Raw genomic sequence first — 14291 nt, 5'->3', positions numbered from 1 at the left:
CTGTGAAGCTAACAGGCTTGATCCGATCTAAGCATTTTAGTGAAAATGTGGTTACTTTTTAGCAAAGTCTTCTTAAGGGCTTACTGACAGAAAGTCTTCTAAGTAAATAAAAAGAGCATCGAAAAGTATCAGAAATGCTCAGGAGGGAGGAGATTATCATTCTGCACATAAGTGGCAGCCTTTGCCATTAACTCACCTCTTAATTCTCTCAGTGGATGATTAAGCTCTCTTAAAACAACACCAGCCTTTGTCCGCTTGCTTTGGTCGCCGACCATTAAAAGCTCCTCTGCTGTCCCGTGAGCACAAACACCAACTGTTAAAGCAAAAAGGAAACCGGAGCTTAAGATTTATTTATTGCTTTAATATGCTCACTCATAGCAAGGTTGCCAGGTTTCTGCATCAAATCAGCATGTGGGTATTTCTTGGCTGACTGTGGGTTGCTTGGGTTTCTGTATTTGTCTGTCATCCTGTCAGAAAGGCTCTGCGGATCACTGCTCCACAAACATTTGCTGATGTTTGCACCATCTGTGCCTTTAGCCAGCAGGTGATTACCAACCACAGGCTCACTTCCCACTCTGTCCAACTGCATTCCCTCTGCTGGCATGGTCAAGGCAGAGTCTGGAGGAAAAAAGGAATGGCAACAGCTGGAGAAAAGGAAGAGACTGCTGAGTTTTTGTGATGGAAGGAGGGAAACGGCCACACCCAACTCAACACTGGTGCCATCCTTTAGTCATTTGTCCTTCATTTTCAAAAGAGTAAAAGAATGCTTCAGATGAGGTGTCTGGTTGCTTGGTGGCCCTCACAGCACACTAATGTTATGCACGACTGACTATTGGATCTGTGACAACCTCCGGTGAAATACATCAAAGTTGCTGTTGGACCATGGGAATTGGGGTCACCTTAGGCCCCATAGAGATCCACGCTTTAGCTCAGCCTTCTGCAAACAAAAGAAACAAAAAATCAAATAGATTCAATTTAATTGTATTCCATTGATTTATTGAACGCCCATTAATAAGCACATGTTCCGACGCATGAGCATTTTGCGCGAAGGTCTCCTCTTCTTTACCCCTGCCGGCTCACTCCATTTAATCACAAATTTACTAAGCCTCTCTTTGAAGTTCAGCAGCCAAGCTTAGAAATGACAGCACAACAAACAATGAGCAAAACACACACAAGAGAAAGACAATGAACACCGCTCGAATATTCAAGTGAGCCAGCATAGGATGGTTAGAGGGAAGAAAAGAAGCGTTTCTTTATTCTCGGTGTGTTAAGCCATGAATGGACCTGTCTAGGACAATAAAGGATTGTGTCACATTGGGATAAGAAATGTAGCAATATCAACAATGCTTTACAAATGGTGTGTAATAAGGTTTGCAGTGGAAAATATAAATCCCTGCATTAAAACCACAAAGCGCAGCTCGTTTGTCTAACATCTGGGCGAAGTTAGTGTGGTGATTTATGTCAGGCGTCTTTCATGGAGAACCTGAATCTATGCCAAAACTCATAAATAAACACTATGCTTTGTTTTTAAGGTTTGTGTGTGTTTTTAAGGTTCTGGTGTGTCAGTAATCAGCGGTTCAGTGTGTACTTCACATTCATTTAGTTGGTTACAACATTCCCAGGGTGTAGACTGATGCCCTGTAAAACAATACAACAAAGGTAGAGGCAGAAAGAGGAGGATGTGTTTCCCCTGCGGTTTGTCTGACAATCTTAAGCCACACTCTCATTGCTCAATGTGCCTTGCTGCCATGAACAGAAGCGCAGAGACTCAGTCATGTTGTTGGAGCACTTTGATTGCTCGGTGCTGCAAATAAAGAATATGAACTCCAGCCAGCATTGAACAGTTTTGTTTTTGTTGGTCAATGAACAGAATACAACACGTTCCCTTAACTGGAAGTGCTTTTATCACGCTTAAATTAATTTTATCTTCCTATAGATTTACTTTATTAAGTCACGGATAATATAAAGTATTCTGAGTAGGGCTGCAAAATACATCGCAAATTTATCGAAATCGCAATATCAGCCTTTGAAATACATGTATGGAAAAATTGCAATAAATTGTTACCTTAAATGCTTATACATGCAAAAACAATCTTACGGCAGCTTGAGGTATTTAACAAATTAAATAGAGCTGTTTTCGCGTTTGACCAATCAGATGGAAATGTTTTATGTTAGATACTCACCTTTTATGTAGACGTGAGTCATCAATTTATTTGAATAAAACTGATGCAGAGAAATTGAAATATGTGCTTGTTTTGTCACACGCTCTTGTATCGCAAGTCGATCACTAATATTGTGCAGCCCTAATACTGACTCTTCCTTGTGAGTAATTGTGACTTCTATCTAATTCAGAGATACATAGAAACACATGTGTAAACTGATCAGTTTTATTCCTGTATAATTGAAAACTTGCGGATGCATCCGACCTGAGTAGAAATATAACTGCCAGCGATGATTGCGTTCAACTGAGTTAAAGTTTCCTTACACTTTATTTGAACAAGGTTTTAGTGAGTCGTTCCGAAAATCTCACATTCAATCATTCAGAGAATTGTTAACTGATGGCTTCCTCGTACAGGAGCAGTTGATGTATTGTTTTTCTCGGGAGCTGGAGAGGTCATGCTTCACAGTAGCAGAGCTTGTTATGAATCGGGGTTAAGGGACAGGTGTAAAGAGAGCGTAGAGGCCTGTGAGCTGCCCCGCTGTGCTCATCAGAACTGACACTAAACCCAGTAAATGACTCAATCTGAACAGTGGCCATCTGTAAAGCAGTCTCAGTCATTTTTTTTCAGGGTGAAAGGGGCATTTCATTACTTATCAACAGAGATCTAGTTGAAATACAGATTTGAGATCGCATCTCTGTCTCTTAATGGTTTCTGAACACTTAGCGGTTTGCTTTTTTTCTGTTCAAAGTGTCAAGCCTTAATGCCTCTCTGCTTTGTGAGCGCTTTTTCTGTATTAATGACATCCAGCACTGCACAAAGATGCAGTAGTTGGCTGTGAAGTCAGTTAGTCCTCATTGCTGTTACAGGGTTGACATTAGTCTAGGCATGCGTGTTTTGATTAGAGATGACAGACGACTCACTGCTATTGGACTGCCAGACATTCCTCACCCTTCATCCCATGGGCGAAGCTATTGAAGCTGACTGGAATATGGAAAGCAAGCAGCTGAATGTTTTTACCAAAATGCCCTTCATTTTCTGCGAAGCCTCCTATAAATACAACTGCTTGACAAACAGGGCTGTATAAGCCACAATAACAAGGACATGCTATATAATATATAGGACTGAGCTGCCAATATGTTATTCCAACGTTGTATATCATGGCAATAATGTCCAAACTGCTGGCTTTTACACACAATGGGCTTTTGTTGCACTGGTTATTTATTGTGCTGCTGTGAGGTTGCGCAGAGCTGGTGTGTGCATCCAGGGGCTTGTATTGTTAGTGAATCAGTGGCTCTTATTTGTGGAGCTGGTAGGGTTTGTTAACAATGCCTTTTTTATGTCCCAGAGTGCGTGCCTGTCGGCCAATGTCCCATCTGAATTTTTGTTTGTGTGGTTTTGTTGTTGATTTGTGTGCATGTGGATCAGGGTCAGTGAGCATAACCCTCTCATTGTGCGCCACGTCCAAATAGAGCAGTTTTATATCAGGCGCATGTGGGTATTTGTGTGGGTGTTTGTAACATACAGTATGAGTACAAATTATTTAGTGGCGGTGTGTGGAAAGAGCTGAGCCGAAAGGGGTTTACTGGCAGTCTTTCCTAATGGAGCCTTTCACTCTCCCGCTATTCATGTGACAGTATGGTGACGGTGAAAGGGGGAGCCACGGATTAACAGGGTAGAGGCAGTGCCTTGTTAAAGAAAAAGAAAGGCCTTGAGTGTGTCGATTGGATTAACTTGTTTGGGCTTATTAAGAGGGGAGACACAGCAGCTTGTTAAAAGCACTGCATGGGGCGTCCCATAGTGGGGCGGCAGGGTCACCATTCAATTAGGGGAACCCCCACCTCCCCTTCAGAAATTGGTGGATACTGTCTGAAAAGTTCCTGACAGTCAGAGGGGAAGTTTATATCAAAGTATTATAGTTACAGAAAAGCATTATTAAAAGTTTTGTCTATTATTATGGACTCATTTTCTGTTATCACCTCCATGTCACAAAACATAATTTGTTCCACGCCATGAAAAATCCTTACAAACTGTTTACAAAGTTATGAAATGGTAGTGGATGAAAACATCAGATGAGTCTGCGCAGTTTTAATTTCAAATAAATTCACAACAGTCACAGGTTCACATTTACGGTAACAAACTTGCAGATTCCAGTGGATTTGTTCTTGAAGACAGTCATTGCTGTAGGGCTGTAATTGATAATTCTAAATAAATTAGATAAATCAAATAGATTATATTTCAGAAAAGTTGTCTCACTCTCACCTCACAGTGAGACGTTTGACGTGGGACCTTTCTGTGTAGGGTTTTCTCAGGGCACTCCAGCTTCCTCACACTGTCCAAAAACAGGGTTACTTGGTCACTCTAGTGTTCATAGGTGTGTGAGAGTGTGATTGTAGCCCTGTGGCAAACTGACGACCCGTCCAGAGTATACCCGACCTTTGCCCAACAGTAGCCGGAGAAGGCTATGGCAAACCCCTAAACCCCGAAAGGGATATAGAGGGTTAAGGAAATGAATGGATGGATGGTAGTCTAGGTAGTGAGATTCCCACATAAAAACATCCTAATGTCTGCAGGTGAAAGATCATAAATTAAGTCTTGTTTTAAATCAGACTTAGTTTTTTATGTATTATACTGTTTAACACATTAGTTAATGTAGGGATTTAGCTGGTATAAAGAAACTGACACTTTACTCTGTAAACTTTATCTGGCTCCAATTACTTTTGTTTTTAAAAGAGCTTCAATCAGGAAGCTAAAATGACTGCTATCCTGCTTCAGGAAGTAAAAAAATCAATTAATATCATGTTTTTCATCGAAATATACCTACTTTTAAAAAATGAATATGAACAATCACTTTGACTGACTTTCAACTACATGTTTGAGTCCTTACCTATCTTATATGTGCATAACAGGTGTGAAAACACATTTTTTTTGCATTTGAAAATTCATGACAAAACAAGTGGATTTATATTTCTTTAGGGCATTTCATTTATTAAAAACTTTTCAAAATAAGACTTTAAACTTAACCTTCCAACTCATTGTAGAAGTATCTGAAATAAAATATTAAACGCAGAGTATTAGCTCCCATACTCTGTCTTTAACCTAAAGCATGTGCAGCTCAACATCAACATTGGGTTTATTCACCCATGACCACCCTGTTGCACCCCACGCTTGGCAGGATGCTTATCTGAGCAGACAGCTTTGGGCGCGGGGAGCCATCTCTTCTGATCTCCTGTGCAGTTTAAGAACCTTTTAACTAAGGAATCGCCCTCTGCCAAGCCCACAGCCTCTTGATTCCAGCTTATTCCCTCATCTCATGGGACTGATCTTCCGCCCCCATTTCAAACCCTGCAGAAGTGTTAGCAGTACGGGAAAGAGCTGATAGACAACCTTTTTAGGCTTTTGAGATATCCCTGCTCTGGTGTAATAGGAGACCTGTGAGTGGATTTGATGAGCGAGTGAAGTGCAGGTGGTGTTTTGAGCTGCAAGAAGGACAGTGAGTGTGTGTGTGCATTCACCCGCACACACACACATACCCCAGCACCTTCCCAGAGATTGACCTCGTCAAGACATGCTGTTTTCAGGGCAGCTGGGTGATGGGTCACAGGCTTTTGGTTTCAGAGATAATTTCCTGCCACTGATAGACATCTGCCAAGTCGCACAATAACCTAATAGGAGAAGATGAAGGGAAAAGGGGGGGAAAGACAAACAAGCAGAAGACCTGTTCCTTTTGGCCCTTTCTTAAAGCAATAATAGGAGAAAATTGGTTCCTGAAATTGAATTGAAAAAAGCGGGTCTCTCTCAGCAAAGTATAATGCCTCTGAATACATTTGGTGAGCAGCAAATGGAGAAAAATGGAGGGTAGTTACACGATTGTCTTTCATTTCAGAGAGAGGGAAAAACTGTGGCTGGATCCCCGTTAAGACGAGCTTTTAGTCTCAATCTGCACCACGTGTCCACTTCCCATCTCTCAACCACTATCTTTGAACAAATGGACTGTGAGGATGGGCTAGTTGTGAAATTAGTATCCTCACAGAGAGAACACACAGAAAGGATTATGTGAATAGCCTGTAATGAGCTCAAAGTGCCAGTGTGTTTGGGCCAGGCCTCCCTGTGAGCGAGAGGAAATGGCACTGCGAGCAACCTTTTTTTTCTCCTCCTTTTTTTTGCTTGAGCACCTGGCGAGACATAGAGTGGTCCCTCTCTTCCATCTGCAAAGAGTGTGTTCGTGCATACGTATGCGCGTGTTTGTGTGTGTAAAACAGAGAGCTTGGATTTCATTTACTTGTGTTTTTCAAGGAGGTGCATTTTTAGTACGTTTCATACTGTGTGGCTTGTGCTGAAAGTGTTGGTTTGTGCCGCCTGTGACAGGCTTTAAAAATACACATGTGAGTTGTGTTAAGTGCATTGTACAAGCCTCGGGGTCAAATGTAATGTGTCGAGAAAAATTATTTCAAGGCTTTTTATGGGTGAAAGGCCAAATTATTTGCAGCGCTGATGCATTTCTGGAACCTGTTTGCAATCTTAAACTCTTCCATCTAGAAAAGTGATTATGGTGCGCAGAGGCTTTTTGCCTCTTCTGCATTCCCATTTGTTACCTTTGATCTCTTAAAAAATGTAATCAGTGAAAAGGAATATTATTAAGTAGACATGCAAGAAAAAACGAAATCTAATTTTTCTCTACCTTTAATCTGCTGAACGTGAACTCAATACTTAATTTATTTTTTTCCAAACACATAATGCAAATTAAATACAATATTTGAGGTTCAGATCATCAAACTTACTTTTCTTTTAGTCTGACTATTTGATTTTCAATGTTCCCTAAATTCTCCTCTGTCCCTAAATGGCTGATTATACAAATTCAAATGATTTAGATTATAATTCCTAAAGCATATATCATACTAAGGTTGTGATGGTTAATAGGTTTTTGGTTCATATTATGATTGTCACAGGTGGTTTATATTGAAGTCCTGAAACCCTCTTTTCCATTCAGCAGTCTGGTCTGGTCCGGTAAGGAGTGGTAGGGTAAGGTTCAGTTAATCCATTGAGTTAAGCCTTGGTTCCACTGAGGGGTTTGTTTTCCCAGTGCATGCGTGGTGTAGACTACTAGTGTGTTATTGTGTCAGAGAAGCAGCAACAATGGAGGTCATCCAGCAGCTCGTCTTTTTCTTGAGTTACTTTTTGTACATCGTGTATAACAGGAATTTATGTTGTTTGAAAGAAAATTTCGGGCGGCTAAGAAGAATACTGCAGTAAAGAGGAAAATAGATGTCATCATCACTCTCTGACAATCAACTGGTGGCTACAGCGGCTCCACTCCACGCGCCCCATTTTTTTTTTCTATGGACCTACAACAGATGGGTCCTCAAGAGGTACAGGTCGGAAAGGTTGAATGGGTTCATTTAACAGTGGAAACGCTCAAAATACCGGATTGAACCGTACCGAACCGGACTGCCTATAGTGCAAATTAGGCTTTCGATTGTAGGTCAATAGAAAAATAGAACGGGAAAGTTGCAGCAGCCGCTGTTGCCACCCACAGATTGGCAACCACCAATATAGCGCTAAGCTAGTGATTCAGTTTTCCTCTTTACGCCAGTATTCTTCTTTCAAACAACATTAAGTGTTACACAGAATGAACAAAAAGTAAAGCAAGAAACGCTTGCCAGAATTTACTGGACCGTACCGTACCACTCCTTACCATACTGGACCGGACCGTTCACTGGAAACGAGGCTTAATTGAAAGGACATTATGCACTTTGTGCACTGCTGTTAATTTAGAATTGAATCATTGTAGTTGCTTTCTTTCATATTAAATATGTAATCTATAAAACTAAGTGATGGACTGATGCCTGGTGGCTAAATGTTCACTTACTGAGAAAATAAATAACAGAGGAGCAGCCTGTGACAGGCACATGAAAAATCATTTTTCAATAATCAGCCAGGCGTCATGGCGGAGACAGTGAAACTGACGGCACAGATGAAATATTTACCTCACTTCTTTGTTTTAAAAATGAGAGGAGAACAGCCCAGATGGAAACAATAGTGTTTCATGCTGATGGATCGTAGACGAAAGTCGAAGAAGGCAGAGTTGTGATTAAATCTACATTCCTTTTTGTAGATGCAACCGTTATCCATTGTAGGTGAGCCTCTGCAACAATATGAGCTGGGTAAACAATGGAGGAGCGAGGCTTGATTGAAATGACATGAAAACAATTTCAGGGTCTAAGTTTTTCCTTCAGCTGTTCCCATCTGGTGTATAATCCAAGCAGAAAACTTTAATCAGTCATCTTTGTTATGTGACACGGTGTGTCCCTGATGAATGATAGCCTTTATACTGTTTGATATTTGAAGGCTCCTATTAGGCAGCCATGAGTTTTTATATATGTGTAATAAATTGCTGTGTTGTGAGTTTTTTTTATTTTTATTTTGTCCGACCGACCGCGTTGGGCGTTTTGGTGGCGAATCCAGCAGCGACTACCGCCCTGTTCCTGAGTGAAGGTGGCTGTGGGGGTGGGGGTGTGGAGCCGGAGATTTATGGCCTAGAGGGAGATTGATTAGTGCCGTCACTAGACCTGATGTACGGTTGGCAGTCTCCCTCTCCCAACCCATCCCATTTGCTCACACACACATACAGTTTAACACACAGCTATGCGTGCATCTAGACATGGCTCAGGCCCCCAGGCCTCTCCTGACACTCCCCTAAAGCTGTTGCATGTTAAGTTGTAGCAGACAGACTGCTGTTTTCTCAGCATTACTTTTTTTTTTTCAGTTCATAGATAACGCCATCAATCACCACATGCACACCTTCCTGGAACAGAGTGTGTCTCGGTGGCTGAGTGCTGTGCTGTCTGCTAGCCTGTGTGTTTGTTTTGAGGATAGTTTCACAGACGGGAGATGCGGTTGAATGGCTGCGGATGTGTTGTTTGAAGCTGCGGAGTGACTGGCCTGGACTCTGCTCTGAGCCCATGTCAACCGTGCTGGCCCCAGCACAGGTGTGTGTTTATCATTCAGCACACAGAGCTGAGAGGCTGGCAGCTGCAGGCATGCTCTCCCAATTAAATCCCCAGTGAGAAAACTCGCACATCAAGCCCCCAGCTAGCTCCTGCTGGTTTACCAGAAACGGCCGTGGAGCTTTGACCTCATATCCGGCCTCTCACCTCACATCCGTGCTCCTGTTTCTCTGCTCTAGGTTGGCCGCAGAGCTCCCCCGGCTGTAGTACTGTGCCCGTCTCGCCATGCTGGCCTGTCTGCAGAGGAGGCAGAACCCTCCACCCCAGCACCCTGTGTGCGCCAGCAAGACCCTGGAGGCACCACAAGCCCTTGGACGAAAATGTAAGTTCACAACTTTTGGGGGGGGGGCTGGAGGTCAGGAGTTCATCTGGCCTTAAGCTTCGGAAAGAGATAGGCCTGTGTTTGACATTTGAATTTAATCTGTCTCGCTCGGTGAATGATGGAAGTGGGTGTTTAACCCTGACTGTGAAGTGAAGAAAAATAGACTTTCCTCATTCTATTGTCGTCATTGTGTTCCCTCACTACTCTGAGGAATTCTAAACAGCTTCATTGGCTTCACACTTAGACTTTGGATTGCTATGCAGTTCAGCGGCTCACTGTGAGGGAGGCAGTCTAACTGTGCTGATTGTGCAGTCGTGGCAACAGGGCTGAACAGACAGTGTTTAAGGTTCCTCACTGGCCCCAGGTGACCCTGAGGGTCTGTAAACATTTACAGTGTCTGGCCCTGGCCGCGCTGGCTGCATGTAAAGTGCGGCAGCTGCTGTGTTTGCTCCCTAACCACCGTCCTCTGTCCAATCACAAAACGGTGTAAAGGGACTGAGAGCACAGGGCGGAAATCTGTCTCCAGGCTTGCAAATCTAGCTCTAACCAGTCTGGGATTAGACAACAGCCAGGAAGGTGAACTTCTGACTAACTTTAGCTGGAACTGCATAAGCTCCTCTTCTGACATGTGGGAAGAAAAAGCTTTTATTTCTTCTTACTGAGAACTTTGGGGCTTTGTTTTCAAGAGGCAATACTTCAAACTGATTAGAAGTCCTGGGAGATAAAGAAAGGGGGCAGTTTTCTATTAGAGATTATTGAAGTTTAGTGGGAATACATATCACGGTTAATGTTTTAATCAGAGGAACATTGTACCAGACCTGTAAACAGCACAAAGAAAAACTTGAAAGCTTAGTTCTGAATTGCAAAGAAAAGGAAACGCTCATTCTCAGCTCCTCTCTGGCCAATTAACTACTTCTCGGCAGAAAATCACACTCTCGTTTTCACTTACAGAGGCCACCAACAACAAGGGGACCATGTGTTACTTCTCTCCTCAGATGTGGATTTGTTGTTTTTTCTCTCCTGCTCTGTGTGGATGCTCCGTATGAAGCTGTGCATGAAAGACAGAGAAACCCCGAGAGAGAAGCAGTGCTGCACGTGGATGTGGAAGGGGGCAGCTCTTTAGCTGAGTGAGGTTTAACCATGCTCACTAATGAGGCTTTACAGAAACTGTGTGTGCGTATGTGTGTGGTGATGGGGGTGCTCAAAATAAAATTAGCGAAGGTAAAGACGGAGGGGAAGGGAGAGAAATGGAGGAAATCCTCAACAGTCCTCTTAATCGATTCCCCACTTCCAATTTCACAGGATTAGCCCACTTCCTCTCAAGGTCCTTTATTGAGGAGCAGCCAGTGGGAGCTAGGACTCAAATCAATAGAGAAAAAGAACAGTCTCCAGTCTTCCCTTTGGCCTCCCTCTTACTGACCCTCTCCGTCTAACGCTCCCTTTCTCCGTCTCTACATCTCCACCTGTTAAACCCTTTGATTGAATAACTACCACGGCGACTTACTTGAGGTTTATAATAAGGAAGGTTGGACATAATAGCCTCCTTTCTGTCCTTGAATTCAAAAGAGGGGGGGGAGCAAGTGTTGGATTTCCACCGCTGTGCAGCACTTGGACTCAATAAGGCAATTGTTCGTCCAGGCCCAGAAGGGCTACAGAAAAGCAGACAGTGGGTCTGGCTGGAGAAGTAGGCACACTCAGGTCACCATGCTGAGCAGGTCCCTGTGACTGATTGGTCGCAGCCCAGTTTTTTGCCAAAATGGAAGGGGGTTGTGGGTAAGGTGACCTGCGCTCTCAACAGGGAGCCAACGAGAAGAATACGCCCCTCAAATTCAGGCAGTGAGAGAAAGCAGAGGATGGGGGGGTCTGACAGTGAATTGGAGGTGAGTTGTATCATTTGCATTAGCTGTCCTTTTCATAAATGCTTTAGATATGTGTGTGTGTGTGCAGAAAACCTGGGTGGCAAAGCAGTTGGGATGAGAGGGCGAAGGGGGTTTTAGGGAAAAAAAATGTGCATGCAGATGATGAGTGGCTGCACAGTTCATTGATGCAACTCCCATTAAAAATCCCTCATACCCTCAATAAAAAAGGACTTAACTGGCTCTACCATCAGCTGGAAGCGCTCAGATCGGCTAGCCAGACAATCAATTTCCCCGGAGCGCACAGAGCTTAGCAGGAGAAACGGGAGGCGGAGAGCGGGATGTTTCCATTATCACAGCCTGCTCTGTGTCTGGGCTTGGGAGGGTGAGGTACTGAGGAGAGAAAGGAGAAAGAGGCAGACGGGGAAAGACAGACAAGTGGAGAAGAGAGTGGAGCAGAAAGGGAGAACGAGAAGCTGGCTTTTTAAAAAGCTATTGACCGCCTGCCCTTAAAAATATCATATTGGATTAGCCTCACAGGGGCAGCCTTTTGATATTTTCTTCCTTGGCCGTGGAATTAAAAGCAGTGCGGAGCATTACTTGAATTATAAATCATAGGCACTTGCTTTCATTGCGCCCAAATTCTGAGCATATGTGCTGCACTCTCCAGTGCTAGCCCCTGTCATTTTTAATTAAACCTCACCCCCCCCTCTTGTGGGTGACATTTGTAGCTTGCCTCCTTTCTTCATCCTCCCCTCCATGTCTCTCTATCCACTGCCTCAGATAGAGACATGAAAGGCAGAGACAGCAGCAGAGCTGTGGGTCTCTCATCGGGCTCTTCCTGAGAGAGGGCACCCATCCAGGCAGATGAGAGAGACCCTGCAGGGAATGACGGGTGAATGGATGCCACTGACCCTAGCCACCCCCATCAATTGATGACCCCAACCAAAAAAAATTCATTCATCCTTACCCTTGATTGCAGGCAGTGTGTCTGCAGGTCCCAAAAAACCAAGAGTGAACCCACCAAAGTGAGCCTCCCTGGTCCAGCGACGAATCCCACTGAAGTGGCCAGACAGGAGGCTCAGCGACCCCCACCCTCACTTTCAGGCTGCCTCCTTCAATTGTCCTGCTGGATGTCAATTAAAACATAACAGATCCCAAGTCTTGTCACTTAAATGGCGGATGGAGATATTTCTGCCTGGGTATTTATCAGAATATCTGTTCAAATCTCAGCAAGTTTTCATTTGTTTGACTCCTTAGCACTACGTTTGTGCCAGAAAGACATTTTCTAAGAATACAACTGTCACACTGCACATTTTTCCAGACAGGCTGCAGACGCTTCCCCTCTTAAAGACCCACTGCGATGAAAATGGATTTTTGTAGCATTTTTCTCATGATGGAGGACAAAGAAAATCAAGCTTAAAATTACATTTCTGAGTATTTTGTTATTCGGATAAGCCTGTACTAGAAGTGATGTGGAAGCATTCTGATATAGACAAATAGATCCATGTACGTCTTCATTTTCATCGTCTCAAAACGGCTGGACACTTATGATATATTTTTGTTGCACCTGTAATGTTAAGTTGGGGTTATGGGGGCCTATAAGCTAAAGTTTGTAAACAAAGGGATGCTGGGAAATGGAAACAGTCTGATAAAATTCTACTGTTCTGCAGAAACTGTGTTCTAGAAAATTATTTAGCTAAAAATGGCATAATGATATTTAACCCTTTAACACCAGAGGCGTATTTGGTGACGCTTAAGCACAAAATCTTTAACACACCAGAACTTTTCAACCGTTTGCACGATCAACGTAATTCCAGTAGATTCTGAGGGAGAAAAGCGGCTCATACTGGCCGCTTTTCTCCCTCAGAATCTACTGTCAACGGTTCAGAAGCTTCCTCCTGGTCCCATATTTGTCCTCTTATTGGATCCCGCTTCAGTTTTTAAGCAGCTCCTCTTTCTATCTGAACATTTGTACCTTCAGTAACTTCTAGTTTAGGCAAATGAAATCACAAACCTTAAATCCTTCTAAATCCAATCAGTTTCCATGCTGCTTTGCGGCGCAGACATGTAGGAGCACAAGCACACCTGCAGCCATGACCCCATGTGACAACACCCCGGGGGCCCGAGGTGCCAATCAGCCAGGTGTAGATGAAAATTCCCACAGGGCCCTATATCCCAGGTTCATTCCATGTCAGGCAGGTTGAACCCTCCTCTGGCTTGATCGACAGAGACAGCCCGGCCTTGTCACACTCAGCCTTAGGACATGACATAGAGGTTCACCAGGGGATTGTAGTTTTCCTAATAGCTGAGTGCCTCTGCAGGCAGAGCTGCCAGAACCATTAGTTTGGTTTGCTTTCAGCCGCTTCGCCTCTAAAACCCTGCTACCGTCGAGAGGTAATGTGCCCAGGTAATGACCTCCAGCCACCTCTCCTCCACGTCTAAAGACAGAGCGGGACATAACAGTGGAATTAGCCGGCCATATCAAATTACAATGTGCTGCTTCGACGACGACTACCCTGGGAAAGGTACGAGGAGGAGCATTTTTCAATTGAATATTTAAACATCGCCACCAACAGCAGCAGAAATAACAACCTTTACCCTGATTGCCTCAGGACCCTGAAGGTGGGGGGGTAAAGTGGAACTGGGGGAGAAGGAATGGAGATGGCGAGGGAGAGCGAATCTGCATGCACTTGACCTTTTCCCACTGATTGAACCACCTCATTTCTGACTCCCATTTGAAATTCCAGAGGAGACCCGCTGAGACTGTCATTACTCCACAGTCTGCTGCAAGGAGGCAGAGGTCATGAGGTATTTTTCATTGGTAAAAGGTCATCAATGGCTAACCACGGCATCTATACTGTAATTCCCTGCTTGGCTGCTTGCTTTTGCAGTTTTATTTATTGCGAGAAACCCAGAATATCTCAGCATTTTATTCCTGAGATTT

The 14291-nt window shown here is 43.7% G+C and overlaps 1 protein-coding gene across 1 annotated transcript in view; it reads left to right on the top strand.

The window, feature by feature from the left end:
- The window catches only part of fam222a (family with sequence similarity 222 member A), a 51653-nt gene that overhangs the window by 18121 nt on the left and 19241 nt on the right, over positions 1-14291 (top strand). The window contains exon 2 of the mRNA XM_024275813.2: positions 9346-9488. Within this exon, the coding sequence (XP_024131581.1) occupies positions 9392-9488 (97 nt within the window). The 5' untranslated portion in view covers positions 9346-9391. The remainder of the gene's footprint in view (positions 1-9345; positions 9489-14291) is intronic.

The sequence above is a fragment of the Oryzias melastigma genome, linkage group LG9 (assembly GCF_002922805.2).
Source record: "Oryzias melastigma strain HK-1 linkage group LG9, ASM292280v2, whole genome shotgun sequence".
Lineage (NCBI taxonomy): Eukaryota > Metazoa > Chordata > Actinopteri > Beloniformes > Adrianichthyidae > Oryzias > Oryzias melastigma.
This window is presented reverse-complemented; position numbering and strand designations above follow the sequence as displayed.